Here is a 15510-nt window from a genome sequence, read left to right on the forward strand (position 1 = left end):
GAGGGTGGGAACGGTCACCCGCAGCCAGGCTAAACAAGCCGTGAGGCCTAGCTCTGTTCCGGAAACTTCTATCAGGACCCAGTCAGAGGTGATGGACCCGGACCACAGGCCAATGTCTGCAACAGCAGTAGTGGATCCAGTCCCAGAGACCCAGACGGAACCAGTCCCAGAACCGGAACCAGCCAAACAACCAACACCAGACCCCGTGCCAGCACTGAATCCAGTACTTGCAACCTCAACACCAGAGGGCCCCACTGAACCTGAACTGGCAGCAGCCGATAACCCTACCCAAGAGGCTCAGCCGGAGCCTGAATCCCAACATAGTGCACCAGCGGAGAGCGGTTCACAGTCAACAGAAACAGCTCCATCCTCTATATCGCTTCCAGAGGGACCAAGCCTAGGTCCACAATCCAATGAGGAACTGATGTCTCCAGCATCAAGGGAACAGTTCCAGACTGAACAGGAAGCAGATGAAAGCCTCCAGAGAGCTTGGACGGCAGCACGGAGCAACCCACCGCCTCTCAGCTCTTCTAATCGATCCAGGTTTGTTGTAGAAAGAGGACTTTTATACAAGGAAACTCTTTCTGGTGGACACCAGGAAGACTGGCATCCTCAGAGACAGTTGGTAGTTCCAACTAAATACCGGGCCAAGCCGTTGAGCTTAGCCCACGATCACCCTAGTGGCCATGCTGGGGTGAACAGGACCAAAGACCGTTTGGGGGGGGTCATTCCACTGGGAGGGAATGGGCAAGGATGTTTCTACCTATGTCCAGTCTTGTGAGGTGTGCCAAAGAGTGGGAAAACCCCAAGACCAGGTCAAAGCCCCTCTCCAGCCACTCCCCATCATTGAAGTTCCATTTCAGCGAGTAGCTGTGGATATTCTGGGTCCTTTTCCGAAAAAGACACCCAGAGGAAAGCAGTACATACTGACTTTCATGGATTTTGCCACCCGATGGCCGGAAGCAGTAGCTCTAAGCAACACCAGGGCTAAAAGTGTGTGCCAGGCACTAGCAGACATTTTTGCCAGGGTAGGTTGGCCCTCCGACATCCTCACAGATGCAGGGACTAATTTCCTGGCAGGAACTATGAAAAACCTTTGGGAAGCTCATGGGGTAAATCACTTGGTTGCCACTCCTTACCACCATCAAACAAATGGCATGGTGGAGAAGTTTAATGGAACTTTGGTGGCCATGATACGTAAATTCGTAAATGAGCACTCCAATGATTGGGACCTAGTGTTGCAGCAGTTGCTCTTTGCCTACAGAGCTGTACCACATCCCAGTTTAGGGTTTTCCCCATTTGAACTTGTATATGGCCGTGAGGTTAAGGGGCCATTGCAGTTGGTGAAGCAGCAATGGGAGGGATTTACACCTTCTCCAGGAACTAATATTCTGGACTTTGTAACCAACCTACAAAACACCCTCCGAACCTCTTTAGCCCTTGCTAAAGAAAACTTACAGGATGCTCAAAAAGAGCAAAAAGCCTGGTATGATAAACATGCCAGAGAGCGTTCCTTCAAAGTAGGGGACCAGGTCATGGTCTTAAAGGCGCTCCAGGCCCATAAAATGGAAGCATCGTGGGAAGGGCCATTCATGGTCCAGGAGCGCCTGGGAGCTGTTAATTATCTCATAGCATTCCCCACCTCCAACCGAAAGCCAAAGGTGTACCATATTAATTCTCTAAAGCCCTTTTATTCCAGAGAATTAAAGGTTTGTCAGTTTACAGCCTAGGGAGGAGACGACGCTGAGTGGCCTGAAGGTGTTTACTACGAAGGGAAATGTGCTGGTGGTGTGGAAGAGGTGAACCTCTCCATGACCCTTGGGCGTATGCAGCGACAGCAGATCCAGGAGCTGTGCACTAGCTACGCGCCAACGTTCTGAGCCACCCCAGGACTGACTGAACGGGCATACCACTCCATTGACACAGGTAATGCTCACCCAATTAGGGTCCAACCTTACCGGGTGTCTCCTCAAGCTAAAACTGCTATAGAACGGGAGATCCAGGATATGTTACAGATGGGTGTAATCCGCCCCTCTGAAAGTGCATGGGCATCTCCAGTGGTTCTAGTTCCCAAACCAGATGGGGAAATACGTTTTTGCGTGGACTACCGTAAGCTAAATGCTGTAACTCGCCCAGACAACTATCCAATGCCACGCACAGATGAACTATTAGAGAAACTGGGACGGGCCCAGTTCATCTCTACCTTGGACTTAGCCAAGGGGTACTGGCAGGTACCGCTAGATGAATCTGCCAAGGAAAGGTCAGCCTTCATCACACATCTCGGGCTGTATGAATTTAATGTACTCCCTTTCGGGCTGCGAAATGCACCCGCCACTTTCCAAAGACTTGTAGATGGTCTCCTAGCGGGATTAGGAGAATATGCAGTCGCCTACCTTGACGATGTGGCCATATTTTCGGATTCCTGGGCAGACCACCTGGAACATCTACAAAAAGTCCTTGAGCGCATAAGGGAGGCAGGACTAACTGCTAAGGCTAAGAAGTGTCAAATAGGCCTAAACAGAGTGACTTACCTTGGACACCAGGTGGGTCAAGGAACTATCAGCCCCCTACAGGCCAAAGTGGAGGCTATCCAAAAGTGGCCTGTCCCAAAGTCAAAGAAACAGGTTCAATCCTTCTTAGGCTTGGCTGGTTGTTACAGACGATTTGTACCGCACTACAGCCAAATCGCTGCCCCACTGACAGACCTAACCAAAAAGAAATAGCCAAATGCTGTTCAGTGGACCGGGAAGTGTCAGAAGGCCTTTAACAAGCTTAAAGCGACACTCATGTCTGACCCTGTACTAAGGGCCCCAGACTTTGACAAACCGTTCCTAGTAACCACATATGCATCCGAGCGTGGTGTGGGAGCAGTTTTAATGCAGAAAGGACCTGATCAAGAATTCCACCCTGTAGTGTTTCTCAGCAAAAAACTGTCTGAGAGGGAAAGCAACTGGTCAGTCACTGAAAAAGAATGTTATGCCATTGTCTATGCTCTGGAAAGGCTACGGCCATATGTTTGGGGACGGCGTTTCCACCTGCAAACCGACCATGCTGCACTGAAGTGGCTTCACACCGTCAAGGAAACTAACAAAAAACTTCTTCGGTGGAGTTTAGCTCTCCAAGATTTTGATTTCGACATCCAACACATCTCAGGAGCTTCTAACAAAGTGGCTGATGCACTCTCCCGTGAAAGTTTCCCAGAATCAACTGGTTAAAATCGTCCTTGAGATATGGAAAATATTGTTAGTCTTTATGTACTTGGTAGTATATTTAGAGATGCATGTGTCTTATTAACTCTGTTTTTCCTAGAGCTCCAGGAAGAAATCCCAGCCAGTGTTTCACCCTAGCTGAGATTTGGGGGGCGTGTCATAAATGTAAAGGGAAGGGTAAACCCCTTTAAAATCCCTCCTGGCCAGGGGAAAGCTCCTCTCACCTGTAAAGGGTTAAGAAGCTAAAGGTAACCTTGCTGGCACCTGACCAAAATGACCAATGAGGAGACAAGATACTTTCAAAAGCTGGGAGGAGGGAGAGAAACAAAGGGTCTGTGTCTGTCTGTAGTCGTCTTGGCCGGGGACAGAACAGGAATGGAGTCTTAGAACTTTTAGTAAGTAATCTAGCTAGGTATGTGTTAGATTATGATTTCTTTAAATGGCTGAGAAAAGAATTGTGCTGAATAGAATAACTATTTCTGTCTGTGTATCTTTTTTGTAACTTAAGGTTTTGCCTAGAGGGGTTCTCTATGTTTTTGAATCTAATTACCCTGTAAGATATCTACCATCCTGATTTTACAGGGGGGGATTTCTTTATTTCTATTTACTTCTATTTTTTATTAAAAGTCTTCTTGTAAAACACTGAATGCTTTTTCATTGTTCTCAGATCCAAGGGTTTGGGTCTGTGGTCACCTATGCAAATTGGTGAGGCTTTTTATCCAACATTTCCCAGGAAAGGGGGGGTGCAAGTGTTGGGAGGATTGTTCATTGTTCTTAAGATCCAAGGGTCTGGGTCTGTAGTCACCTAGGCAAATTGGTGAGGCTTTTTACCAAACCTTGTCCAGGAAGTGGGGTGCAAGGTTTTGGGAAGTATTCTGGGGGGAAGGACGCGTCCAAACAGCTCTTCCCCAGTAACCAGTATTAGTTTGGTGGTGGTAGCGGCCAGTCCAAGGACAACAGGTGTAATATTTTGTACCTTGGGGAAGTTTTGACCTAAGCTGGTAAAGATAAGCTTAGGAGGTTTTTCATGCAGGTCCCCACATCTGTACCCTAGAGTTCAGAGTGGGGGAGGAACCTTGACAAGTCCCAAGTTCATATACAACACTACACACACAGCTTCTGTTTTCAGCAAATTATGAATTAACTGGTATGTTATAAAGTTCTCTACTTCCAGATCAAATTCCAACATACTTGGAAAGCAGCAGCAAGCAAAACACCAGATTTGAAAAGTAGCACAAAACATACCAGGTAACTATATGCTAATTTAACGTCAGTTGTGGGGATATTGTTGAAAATTTAATATAAGATCACCTTGAAGAGCAGTAACATGACGTGACAACATAGGTATAGTTTTGAGAAGAAAAAGCCATGCTTGACTAATTTACTTGCATTGTAAATCTGTGTTTATAAGAAGAAAAGGAGTACTTGTGGTGAATACAGACTAATGGGGCTGCTACTCTGAAACCTGTGTGTTTATAAGGTTTCAGAGCAGTATGTCTGTCAACATGGTACTAATGGTCACCTTTCAATTGTAACTATGTGGAATGAAAACTATTTGAAGTCCTTAAAATGGTAACTTCTCCCACAGGGAGGCTTGCCAGGTGGGTATCTCTAAAGATCACTTCTGGGAGCTGTCTTGTTTCTATTCTAAGCTTAATAAATGTGTTTTTCTTAAACCAAATACAAAGAGAGGACACCGCATGAATCAGGTTCCCAAGGCATGTTGTTAAATGATGGAATCTTGTTCCTAGGCTGGGTCTATGCAGTTACTTTTAACCAATTTAACTATTTTTGTTATGGGGTTGATTTTATTACCAGTATAGTTAAATCAACCCTAATGAGGATGTTCTACTGGTAAAGTTTTTTAGCATAAATTTGTGGGAATAGACTATACTGTCACAAGTGTTAATTTGTGGAGATAAACTATACTGCTTTACATAAGTATATATACTAGGCCATTGCTCTGCTCTAACTACATCAGTTTCAAAAGGAGATAGCAATAGAAAAACTGTGTGCAGCCCTGTCCTTAACATCTCCATGTGGCTCAATGGCTACTGTGGTCCAGCCACCTGCTTGGAGAAGGTTGATGCTGAATGCTGTTAGCCACGATACTATGAAGTTTGTAACAGGTTTGAGGTAATCAGTCCCTGTCTGAATGTGATTGTGGTGGCAAGACTAGCCCCACCATCCATGGAACAGCAGGGAGCTCTGGGCAGGCCACCAGCTAACAGGTCCTGGATTCTTTGCTAGGCCAGGGGGTGAGGGGGAGGCCTGCTCACATGGGTGATGGAGGGTGTGATGGGGGGGAGGGCGTTGTTGAGCCATGGGTGATGGGGGAGCTGGTTAAATGGCCAGGGTGGTGGGGGTGCCTTGCTGTATGATGGAGTGGGGGGTGGTTGCATGGCCAGAGTGATAGGAGTGGCCAGTTAAGTGGCCAGACTGCTGGAGGGTGGGGCCAGGGCGAGGAGGGAGACTTGCTGGGTGACTGAGGGGGGGGTCGGGGGGGGGAATGCTGCACGGGCAGAGCCTGAGGCGGGAACTTTGCAGTTCTGTAGCATGCCCTGACCCTGGGTACGTCTACATGGCACCGGGACACCCCGCAGCTGCCCTGTGCCAGCTGGCTCGGGCTCTGGGGCTTGTTTCATTGCTGTGTAGATGTTCGGCTCCTGCCAGGCAGGAGGGTCCCAGAGCGCGGGCGCGGCCCAAGTACAAATGTCTACACCGCGAGGACCCCGGCAGGGCCAGGCCCCTGCGCCTGGGCGCCCCGTACTCGGCACGACCCCGTGCCGCCACTGCTGCCAGGAGCGCCCGCCCTTGCCGCGGCTGGCGCTGGGGGGCGGGGCTAGGCCGGCACCCGCCGCCAGGACACCGCTCAGGGGCGTGGTCAGCCCCCCCCAGCCCGCGCTGCCCCGCCTCCGCACGCAGAGCGAGCGCACCCGCGCCCCTCCCGCCCTCCCTCGCCCGGGCGTTAGCTCACGTGACACCTCCCCCAACCCCTCCTCGGCTCTTCCAGTTCAGGGGCGAGACTCGTGGGGCGGGGGCGGCTCGGGATTGGCCGCAACGTGTGTGGGACGCGCAACGTCGCCCAGCGGGCTCGGCTCCCAGAGCGGCGGCAGGTAGGGGCGGGGGCTGGCCCCTCCCTGGAGCCCCAAACCAACTGCAGGAGCGCGCGCGCGCGCCTCGCTCCGTGCCGGGCGCTAGGGGCCCGGGGGCGGGGGGATGCGCCGCGGACGGGAGCCGGGGCGTCTTCGGCTGTGGGAAGCGCCGCCCCCGGGGTTCCGACGCGCGGCGGGAGGCGGCCGGGTGCTGCGGTGGTGGGCGCAGGCGGTTCGCCCCCCCTCCCCTCCCCGCCCCGCCCCGCTGAGGGGAGTGGGCGGCTCTGTTTTTTACCCCGGCAACTAAAAGCTGCCGGCGCTGAGCGGGCGGGCGCTTTTTGGACTCCCGCCCCCGTGGTTTGCCGGCGGGAGGTTTGGGGCTCGTGAGCGGGGACAAGCCCGAGCAGCATCCGTCTGTCTTGACCTTACAGCGGCGTAGCGCGGGTGCGCCGGGGGGGGGGGGCAGTCTGCCTCCAAAACGTGAAAAATTCTGCCCGCCCTATTTTAAAATGTTGCAAAATTCTGCAAATTTTATTTGTCAAAATAACGCCACATAATCCCACCGGTTTCGATTATCTTGGTCATTTATGTCAAAATACCTGTCAGCAAGTATGAATAGAACAGCACATAAAGAGAAAACGGGCACTTGTGGCATGTTAAAGACTAACAAATTTATTAGAGCATAAGCTTTTGTGAGCCACAAGTCCTCCTTTTCTTTTTGGGGATACAGACTAACATGGCTGCACTCCGAAACAGAAAACAATACAGACACAAATTCCCCCAGGAGCAGAGAGTTAAAGAAACCCCTGTGGCAACCTGGTTCCTGCTTCTCTGGCCCCTTGCCCAGCCCGGGGAGGCCAGACAACCACAACCTGCCCCTCCCAGAGCCCAGCCATGGGGTCCCACCAGCCCAGACACCTGCTACCTCCTCCTGAGGATCCAGTGGCCTCTAATGTCAGCCAGCATCACTGCAGCTCATTTTTGTGGCAGAAAGGAAATTCTACACAAAAAACATTAATTTCTGCAAATTTTGCATTGTGCAGTAGCACAGAATTCCCTCAGGAGTAGAATGTGGCAACTTATATCACTTTTGCTTGGGGTCATTGGAACAATTTGCCATCACTGACAATTTTTAAAGCAAGGTTGGATGTTTTCCAAAAGACATGTGCTGGTAATTGTTTTAGGTGAAGTCCTATGGCCTGTGTTATACAGGAGTGCAGACTACATGGTCCCTTCTGGCCTTGGAATCTATGGGTCTCTGGAGATTTGACGTGGGTTGACAGCTTTAGATTGACATGTTTTAGCAAAATGCTTTTCCTGGCGTTGTACATGTTTCCTTTATCTGTAAAATCAGTGGGAGTTTCCTGCTGATTTTCAGAAACTGGCTACCTAAGGCACCTGGCAGAACCTGTTTTGGAATATTACTCTCCCATTATTGCTTAATCAATTAATTGGGTGGCTATAATGCAGAGAAACAATGACAGAAAAAAAAATTCAGTCTTCTCTGCCGCAAGACTTCTCAAATGGGCCCGAGCAAGGAGCACCTTGTTAGAGGTGAAGGTAGGGGGGAAAACAACTGAATACAGCTGTCTCAGGAATGCCTGGGGGTGTGTGATTGAGGAGTGTGTCAACACACATTCCTAATAGCAATTTTTCTCCAGAAGTATTAAACAAATCTAAGGGTGGATCCAAAAGATGAACACCGAGAACTGTCTCATGAAAGTGTAGCTAGTGGAGTGTTGTTGAGAGCACTGAATTAGATTATGTGAGATAAAGGCGTGGGAGGGCTGCGAGAGGTATTTGGGACTTTGTTGACTCAGATTCAATTAAAAGGGAGATGTCCGCGGATGTGCTTTGAACTTCAGAGATAAACTAAGTCACAGAAAGCAAATGGAGTAACCTATCATTAATGTCAACAAGATTTAACAGTTGCATAGGTGTCAACTCCATGGGTGCTCTGGTGCTGGAGCAGTCACAGGGGAAAAAAATAGTGGGTGCTCAGTACCCACTAGCCACAGCTGTTCGGCAACACCACCAAATAGCTGATCGGCAGCTGCCATCAAAAAGCTGTTTGGAGGCTGAGGGAAGGGTTTGGGGGAGGGCGGAAAGCAGGGAGGGGCAGGTGGGCTGGGGGCCTCGGGGAAAGGGTGCAGGGCTTTGGGACGGAGCAAGGGTGGAACACCTCCAGGGAAAACTAGAAGTCAGTGCCTATGAAGGTATAAGAATGTAAGGTAGCAGAAAATGGTTGCAGTTCTACTGAGTATGAATAATATTTCCTCATCTCATTTAAGATAATTGCAGTGGAGACCATCATAAACTATTTTCTATTTGGGAAGGAAGCTTTGAGGAAGGTAAGTGTTAAAGCTGTGTCCCAGCTCCTATAATTGTGTGCTGGTTTCCTTGATTTCAGATTCCCCCCCCCCCCCCCATGTGGGTATTGCCTGTACCTCCCAGATTATAATTTACTTAATTGTCACAAGGAGTCTACATTACTACTCCCTTTTTTATAGGGATTAAGAAATCATCTCAATTTTAAAATAAACTGGTATTAGGTGGTAATTTATAATTTCCCCAATTATTTTAATTGGGTGTAAATGAATATGATAGATTTTATTTTTTTAAGTCACTGCGCAAATGTTGTAGTTAACGTATAAAAACTTCTCAAAAGTCCCAGTTAGTTAACCACTCATTTTTAGCTTCCTGTTGATCTACAAATCAGTGATTCTTGACATTTTCTTTTAAAATAGAGGTGGATTAATTTTATGGTACATAAAACATTACACGAAAAATCAGATGTAACCTGAAATAATAAAAAAAAGTGTGTAGAAAAAGGTTTTGGCAAATAACCTACAGGGTTTGAACTGAAACCCAGTTAAAATGTAGCCATATCTTTAGAATATGTTTTCTCCACATGATCTACAGTATCTTAATTATTAGGTTAGTTGTCTAATCCACTTTTAACTGTTTTGTAGGTATTTAAAAAATGACAAAGTTGCTGTTGATTGATGTTGACTGTGGAGTTGATGATGCTCAAGCCATAATGATGGCTCTGGCATCTCCCAGTGTTGAAATCCTGGGAATTACTTGCTGTTATGGAAACACACAGTTGGAAAACGTCTGCAAAAATGTACTTCGTGTGCTACAAGTTTGTAACAGGCTTGAGGTAATGAGTCTCTTAAATGTATGTGAATGGGTTCATCTTTGTGTCAGGTCTTGTTTAAAAATCATCAACTCGCATAGGGTAGGGTCACCTTTTATAGTTTCTCCTCCATAAATAATTTCTTCGCTGATGTAGGGTAATTTTTGACTTGTTTGTTGTTTCATCATATCGATCCCAGGAATAGTAATAGTAATTTTCCTAGCTCCTTTAAAAAATATCCTATAAGTATATATATTTTTCCTGGCTGATGTAAAATTTCTGCCCTTTTCATAAAGGCTCTGTAATTTTAGTGCCACTAATTTGATCATTGCTAAGATATTTTTTGGAATTGATGCTGTAATATTGCTTCTTCAAGTGATTGTCCAAATGGATTCCATACACTGCGTGTATGCATCCATGCACGTGAGATTTTGATACTTTTGGCCAGCAGTGTTCATTGGGACCATGCTGTGCCTTGGGTGCCCTTGTGCCCCCTTCTACCTCCCCCTTAATGGGCATAAAGGGTGGAGTAGGCCCAATTGTCCTTTAGCTCCTTCTTTCTTCCTGTGGCAGCTAGCATAGGTATGAGAGGATGAGTTCTAAAATCTTGAGGGACATGGAAGCAATTTGAGTTGGAAGCAATTGGTTGAATTCACTAGCTACAGATAATACTTTGTTTAATAAATCAGTTATAAATGTAAAACATGTTTTGATACATTTACTTTTTTTCTCATGTATCCAGCACATTTAAGCTAGTTTTCTTAATAAAATAATTGCTGTTTTGTGCATTTTTAATGGATTTGAATTTCCATTCAAATTGACACAAATCACAAGTAAAAAATTATTCATTATCTAGTAAAGAAAAAAAGGTGAATGACATTTCTTAACATAAGAAAAATGTAAACAATAAGAATCTGAATAAATGTAAGTTAAGATATATAGTTGCTCAAGTAAGTAAGTGTGGGTGTGTATTATAGTCTCCTGATTAGCAAAAAGTAGTACCAAATTTAGTATAAAGGCTGTATTTAGTTCCAAATCAACGTGTTTTAATGGTCACCAACCAATGAGAGCCAACCATTCTTTAGCAAAATAACTAAAAATTACAAAAGCAAAATAAGATTAAAACCAATTATTTAAACCAGTGTTTCCAGCCTGCTGATTTAAATTGCTTTGATTAAATCATTCCGACTTCCTGAGACATACCAAGAAAATCATAGGAAACTGGGTCATTCTGCATCCTTCTGCAGCAGGGAGGCTCAACATGAGCATTCCCATTAATGAAGGTCTGCTAGAGCCTGCATAAGCCATCTGACATACATCTGTATCCATCCTGTCCATGTCAAAAAGAGTGGACAGTGGGCACTGGGTTCCTGCTTCTTATTTGATTTTCTGTTTACATCCAACACTGGGTTCTTTTCTAGTGGCCGCACAACAGGAGAGAACAAAACAGCAGGGACCTTCTAAATGTATGTCAAGAGAAGAGGATCCAAAAAAGGCTGGATCTATTCAGCTACAAGGTGTATTTAACAGCTGTGCTTCAGAGGAAGGTGGCTAACTATCCAGCCTTTCAAAATACGACTTTTTAAACTGGAATCGATTGTCTCAATTTATAATTGCTCGGTGAGCACCAAGAGGAGATGTGCTGTTGCCATTAAAGATTTCAGGTGACTGCATGTACTTCTCTACAGTCTATGCTGGACATGTTGGACATGTTCCGCTGGTTGGAAGGCATGAGATGCTCTGTCCTGAGATGGGGGGTTCCACGACCACCACTCCCAAGAGAAGGAGGCGGGTGGTGGTGGTCAGGGACTCTCTACTCCGGGGGACTGAGTCATCTATCTGCCGCCCTGACCGGGAAAACCGAGAAGTCTGCTGCTTGCCGGGGGCTAAGATTCGCGATGTGACGGAGAGACTGCCGAGAGTCATCAAGCCCTCGGATCGCTACCCCTTCCTGCTTCTCCACGTGGGCACCAATGATACTGCCAAGAATGACCTTGAGCGGATCACTGCGGACTACGTGGCTCTGGGAAGAAGGATAAAGGAGTTTGAGGCGCAAGTGGTGTTCTCGTCCATCCTCCCCGTGGAAGGAAAAGGCCTGGGTAGGGACCGTCGAATCGTGGAAGTCAACGAATGGCTACGCAGGTGGTGTCGGAGAGAAGGCTTTGGATTCTTTGACCATGGGATGGTGTTCCATGAAGGAGGAGTGCTGGGCAGAGACGGGCTCCACCTTACGAAGAGAGGGAAGAGCATCTTTGCGAGCAGGCTGGCTAACCTAGTGAGGAGGGCTTTAAACTAGGTTCACTGGGGGAAGGAGACCAAAGCCCTGAGATAAGTGGGAAAGCGGGATACCGGGAGGAAGCACGGGCAGGAACGTCTGTGAGGGGAGGGCTCCTGCCTCATACTGAGAATGAGGGGCAATCAGCAGGTTATCTCAAGTGCTTATATACGAATGCACAAAGCCTTGGAAACAAGCAGGGAGAACTGGAGGTCCTGGTGATGTCAAGGAATTATGACGTGATTGGAATAACAGAGACTTGGTGGGATAACTCACATGACTGGAGTACTGCCATGGATGGTTATAAACTGTTCAGGAAGGACAGGCAGGGCAGAAAAGGTGGGGGAGTAGCACTGTATGTAAGGGAACAGTATGACTGCTCAGAGCTCCGGTACGAAACTGTAGAAAAACCTGAGTGTCTCTGGATTAAGTTTCGAAGTGTGAGCAACAGGAGTGATGTAGTGGTGGGAGTCTGCTATAGACCACCGGACCGGGGGGATGAGGTGGATGAGGCTTTCTTCCGGCAGCTCGCGGAAGCTACTAGATTGCATGCCCTGGTTCTCATGGGTGACTTTAATTTTCCTGATATCTGCTGGGAGAGCAATACAGCGGTGCATAGACAATCCAGGAAGTTTTTGGAAAGCATAGGGGACAATTTCCTGGTGCAAGTGCTAGAGGAGCCAACTAGGGGGGGAGCTTTTCTTGACCTGCTGCTCACAAACCGGGAAGAATTAGTGGGGGAAGCAAAAGTGGATGGGAATCTGGGAGGCAGTGACCATGAGTTGGTTGAGTTCAGGATCCTGACACAGGGAAGAAAGGTAAGCAGCAGGATACGGACCCTGGACTTCAGGAAAGCAGACTTTGACTCCCTCAGGGAACGGATGGGTAGGATCCCCTGGGGGACTAACATGAAGGGGAAAGGAGTCCAGGAGAGCTGGCTGTATTTCAAGGAATCCCTGTTGAGGTTACAAGGACAAACCATCCCGATGTGTCGAAAGAATAGTAAATATGGCAGGCGACCAGCTTGACTTCACGGTGAAATCCTAGCGGATCTTAAGCATAAAAAAGAAGCTTACAAGAAGTGGAAGGTTGGACATATGACCAGGGAAGAGTATAAAAATATTGCTCGGGCATGTAGGAATGAAATTAGGAGGTCCAAATCGCACCTGGAGCTGCAGCTAGCGAGAGATGTTAAGAGTAACAAGAAGGGTTTCTTCAGGTATGTTGGCAACAAGAAGAAAGTCAAGGAAAGTGTGGGCCCCTTAATGAATGAGGGAGGCAACCTAGTGACAGAGGATGTGGAAAAAGCTAATGTACTCAGTGCTTTTTTTGCCTCTGTCTTCACGAACAAGGTCAGCTCCCAGACTGCTGCGCTGGGCATCACAACATGGGGAATAGATGGCCAGCCCTCTGTGGAGAAAGAGATGGTTAGGGACTATTTAGAAAAGCTGGACGTGCACAAGTCCATGGGGCCAGACGAGTTGCATCCGAGAGTGTAAAGGAACTGGCGGCTGTGATTGCAGAGCCATTGGCCATTATCTTTGAAAACTCGTGGCGAACGGGGGAAGTCCCAGATGACTGGAAAAAGGCTAATGTGCCAATCTTTAAAAAAGGGAAGAAGGAGGATCCTGGGAACTACAGGCCAGTGAGCCTCACTTCAGTCCCCGGAAAAATCATGGAGCAGGTCCTCAAAGAATCAATCCTGAAGCACTTACATGAGAGGAAAGTGATCAGGAACAGTCAGCATGGATTCACCAAGGGAAGGTCATGCCTGACTAATCTAATCGCCTTTTATGATGAGATTACTGGTTCTGTGGATGAAGGGAAAGCAGTGGATGTATTGTATCTTGACTTTAGCAAAGCTTTTGACACGGTCTCCCACAGTATTCTTGTCAGCAAGTTAAAGAAGTATGGGCTGGATGAATGCACTATAAGGTGGGTAGAAAGTTGGCTAGGTTGTCGGGCTCAACGGGTAGTGATCAATGGCTCCATGTCTAGTTGGCAGCCGGTGTCAAGTGGAGTGCCCCAGGGGTCGGTCCTGGGGCCGGTTTTGTTCAATATCTTCATAAATGATCTGGAGGATGGTGTGGATTGCACTCTCAGCAAATTTGCGGATGATACTAAAGTGGGAGGAGTGGTAGATACGCTGGAGGGCAGGGATAGGATACAGAGGGACCTAGACAAATTGGAGGATTGGGCCAAAAGAAATCTGATGAGGTTCAATAAGGATAAGTGCAGGGTCCTGCACTTAGGACGGAAGAACCCAATGCACAGCTACAGACTAGGGACCGAATGGCTAGGCAGCAGTTCTGCGGAAAAGGACCTAGGGGTGACAGTGGACGAGAAGCTGGATATGAGTCAGCAGTGTGCCCTTGTTGCCAAGAAGGCCAATGGCATTTTGGGATGTATAAGTAGGGGCATAGCGAGCAGATCGAGGGACGTGATCGTCCCCCTCTATTCGACATTGGTGAGGGCTCATCTGGAGTACTGTGTCCAGTTTTGGGCCCCACACTACAAGAAGGATGTGGATAAATTGGAGAGAGTCCAGCGAAGGGCAACAAAAATGATTAGGGGTCTGGAACACATGACTTATGAGGAGAGGCTGAGGGAACTGGGATTGTTTAGTTTGCGGAAGAGAAGAATGAGGGGGGATTTGATAGCTGCTTTCAACTACCTGAGAGGTGGTTCCAGAGAGGATGGTTCTAGACTATTCTCAGTGGTGGAAGAGGATAGGACAAGGAGTAGTGGTCTCAAGTTGCAGTGGGGGAGGTTTAGGTTGGATATTAGGAAAAACTTTTTCATTAGGAGGGTGGTGAAACACTGGAATGCGTTGCCTAGGGAGGTGGTGGAATCTCCTTCCTTAGAAGTTTTTAAGGTCAGGCTTGACAAAGCCCTGGCTGGGATGATTTAATTGGGGATGGGTCCTGCTTTTGAGCAGGGGGTTGGACTAGATGACCTCCTGAGGTCCCTTCCAACCCTGATATTCTATGATTCTGTGTCTGACACCACAGTGCACACAATAGCTACTGCAATAGCCAGGAGGAGATCTTTGTGGCTTCAGTGTTCGAGGATCCCCAGGAAACTCCAAGCAAGAACCTCTCATTTGATGAAGCCCTGTGGCCTCCAAAAGATTCAAGGCCAACTCTGCTTTCTTTAGGACTTTGAGTTCCAAGTGAGCTGTAGTTCACAAAAGCTTATGCTAAAATAAATTGGTTAGTCTCTAAGGTGCCACAAGTACTCCTTTTCTTAACCCAAAAAGGAAGCAGCCACATCAACATCCTATAGACAGCACACCTCAGTCCAGTTTTACAGTCAGTCACATGGTACTTCAAAACTGCCAATGAAGAGACAGAGATTCCACTGGAGACAACCCTCTGCCTCCTCTGCTGCCCCACAGTCTTGGGGTTCCACTAGGTAGCAGGTGCAATGCAAAGTGGAGAAACTGATAGGATGATCAGAGAACTTTGTTTGTTCTACACCTCCCCCCTTGGCAACTACCTCTTTTATTTTGGAGAAATTTGAGCTGAGGTTACCTCAGATTTATAGGTCCCAGAGATGGTAACAAAGGGGCATTCAGTTTCAATTCCATCCTTCTCTCCACCCTCCTACTGCCTCCTTTCCTGTCTCTTTTCAGGGAACTGTCTCGTGAAAGACCATCAAAATAGGAAGTACTGTCCCTTTTACAGCTGGGAGCAATGCAAGGGTTGGCTTTTTACTCCCATTACTTTTTTGATCACAAAGAAGAAAGGGGGATGATAGCCTATCTTGGATCTTCACTGAGAGCTGTGGGTA

General features: G+C 47.5%; 1 protein-coding gene across 4 annotated transcripts in view; it reads left to right on the plus strand.

Moving 5' to 3' along the window:
- The first annotated feature begins 4432 nt into the window (after window positions 1-4432).
- The window catches only part of LOC311514728 (inosine-uridine preferring nucleoside hydrolase-like), a 31065-nt gene continuing 19987 nt past the window's right edge, over window positions 4433-15510 (plus strand). Inside the window, exons 1-3 of one of the 4 annotated variants that reach the window (XM_084617414.1) lie at window positions 4433-4457; window positions 8596-8655; window positions 9277-9467. In XM_084617414.1, the coding sequence (XP_084473540.1) occupies window positions 9288-9467 (180 nt within the window). In that variant the 5' untranslated portion in view covers window positions 4433-4457; window positions 8596-8655; window positions 9277-9287. Of the gene's footprint in view, window positions 4458-6174; window positions 6326-7753; window positions 7865-8595; window positions 8656-9276; window positions 9468-15510 lie in introns of those variants that run through there. The other 3 variants (XM_084617416.1, XM_084617413.1, XM_084617415.1) reach the window with 3 other exon arrangements.

The sequence above is a fragment of the Lepidochelys olivacea genome (genome assembly GCF_965140295.1).
Source record: "Lepidochelys olivacea isolate rLepOli2 genome assembly, chromosome: 1".
Taxonomy (NCBI): domain Eukaryota; kingdom Metazoa; phylum Chordata; order Testudines; family Cheloniidae; genus Lepidochelys; species Lepidochelys olivacea.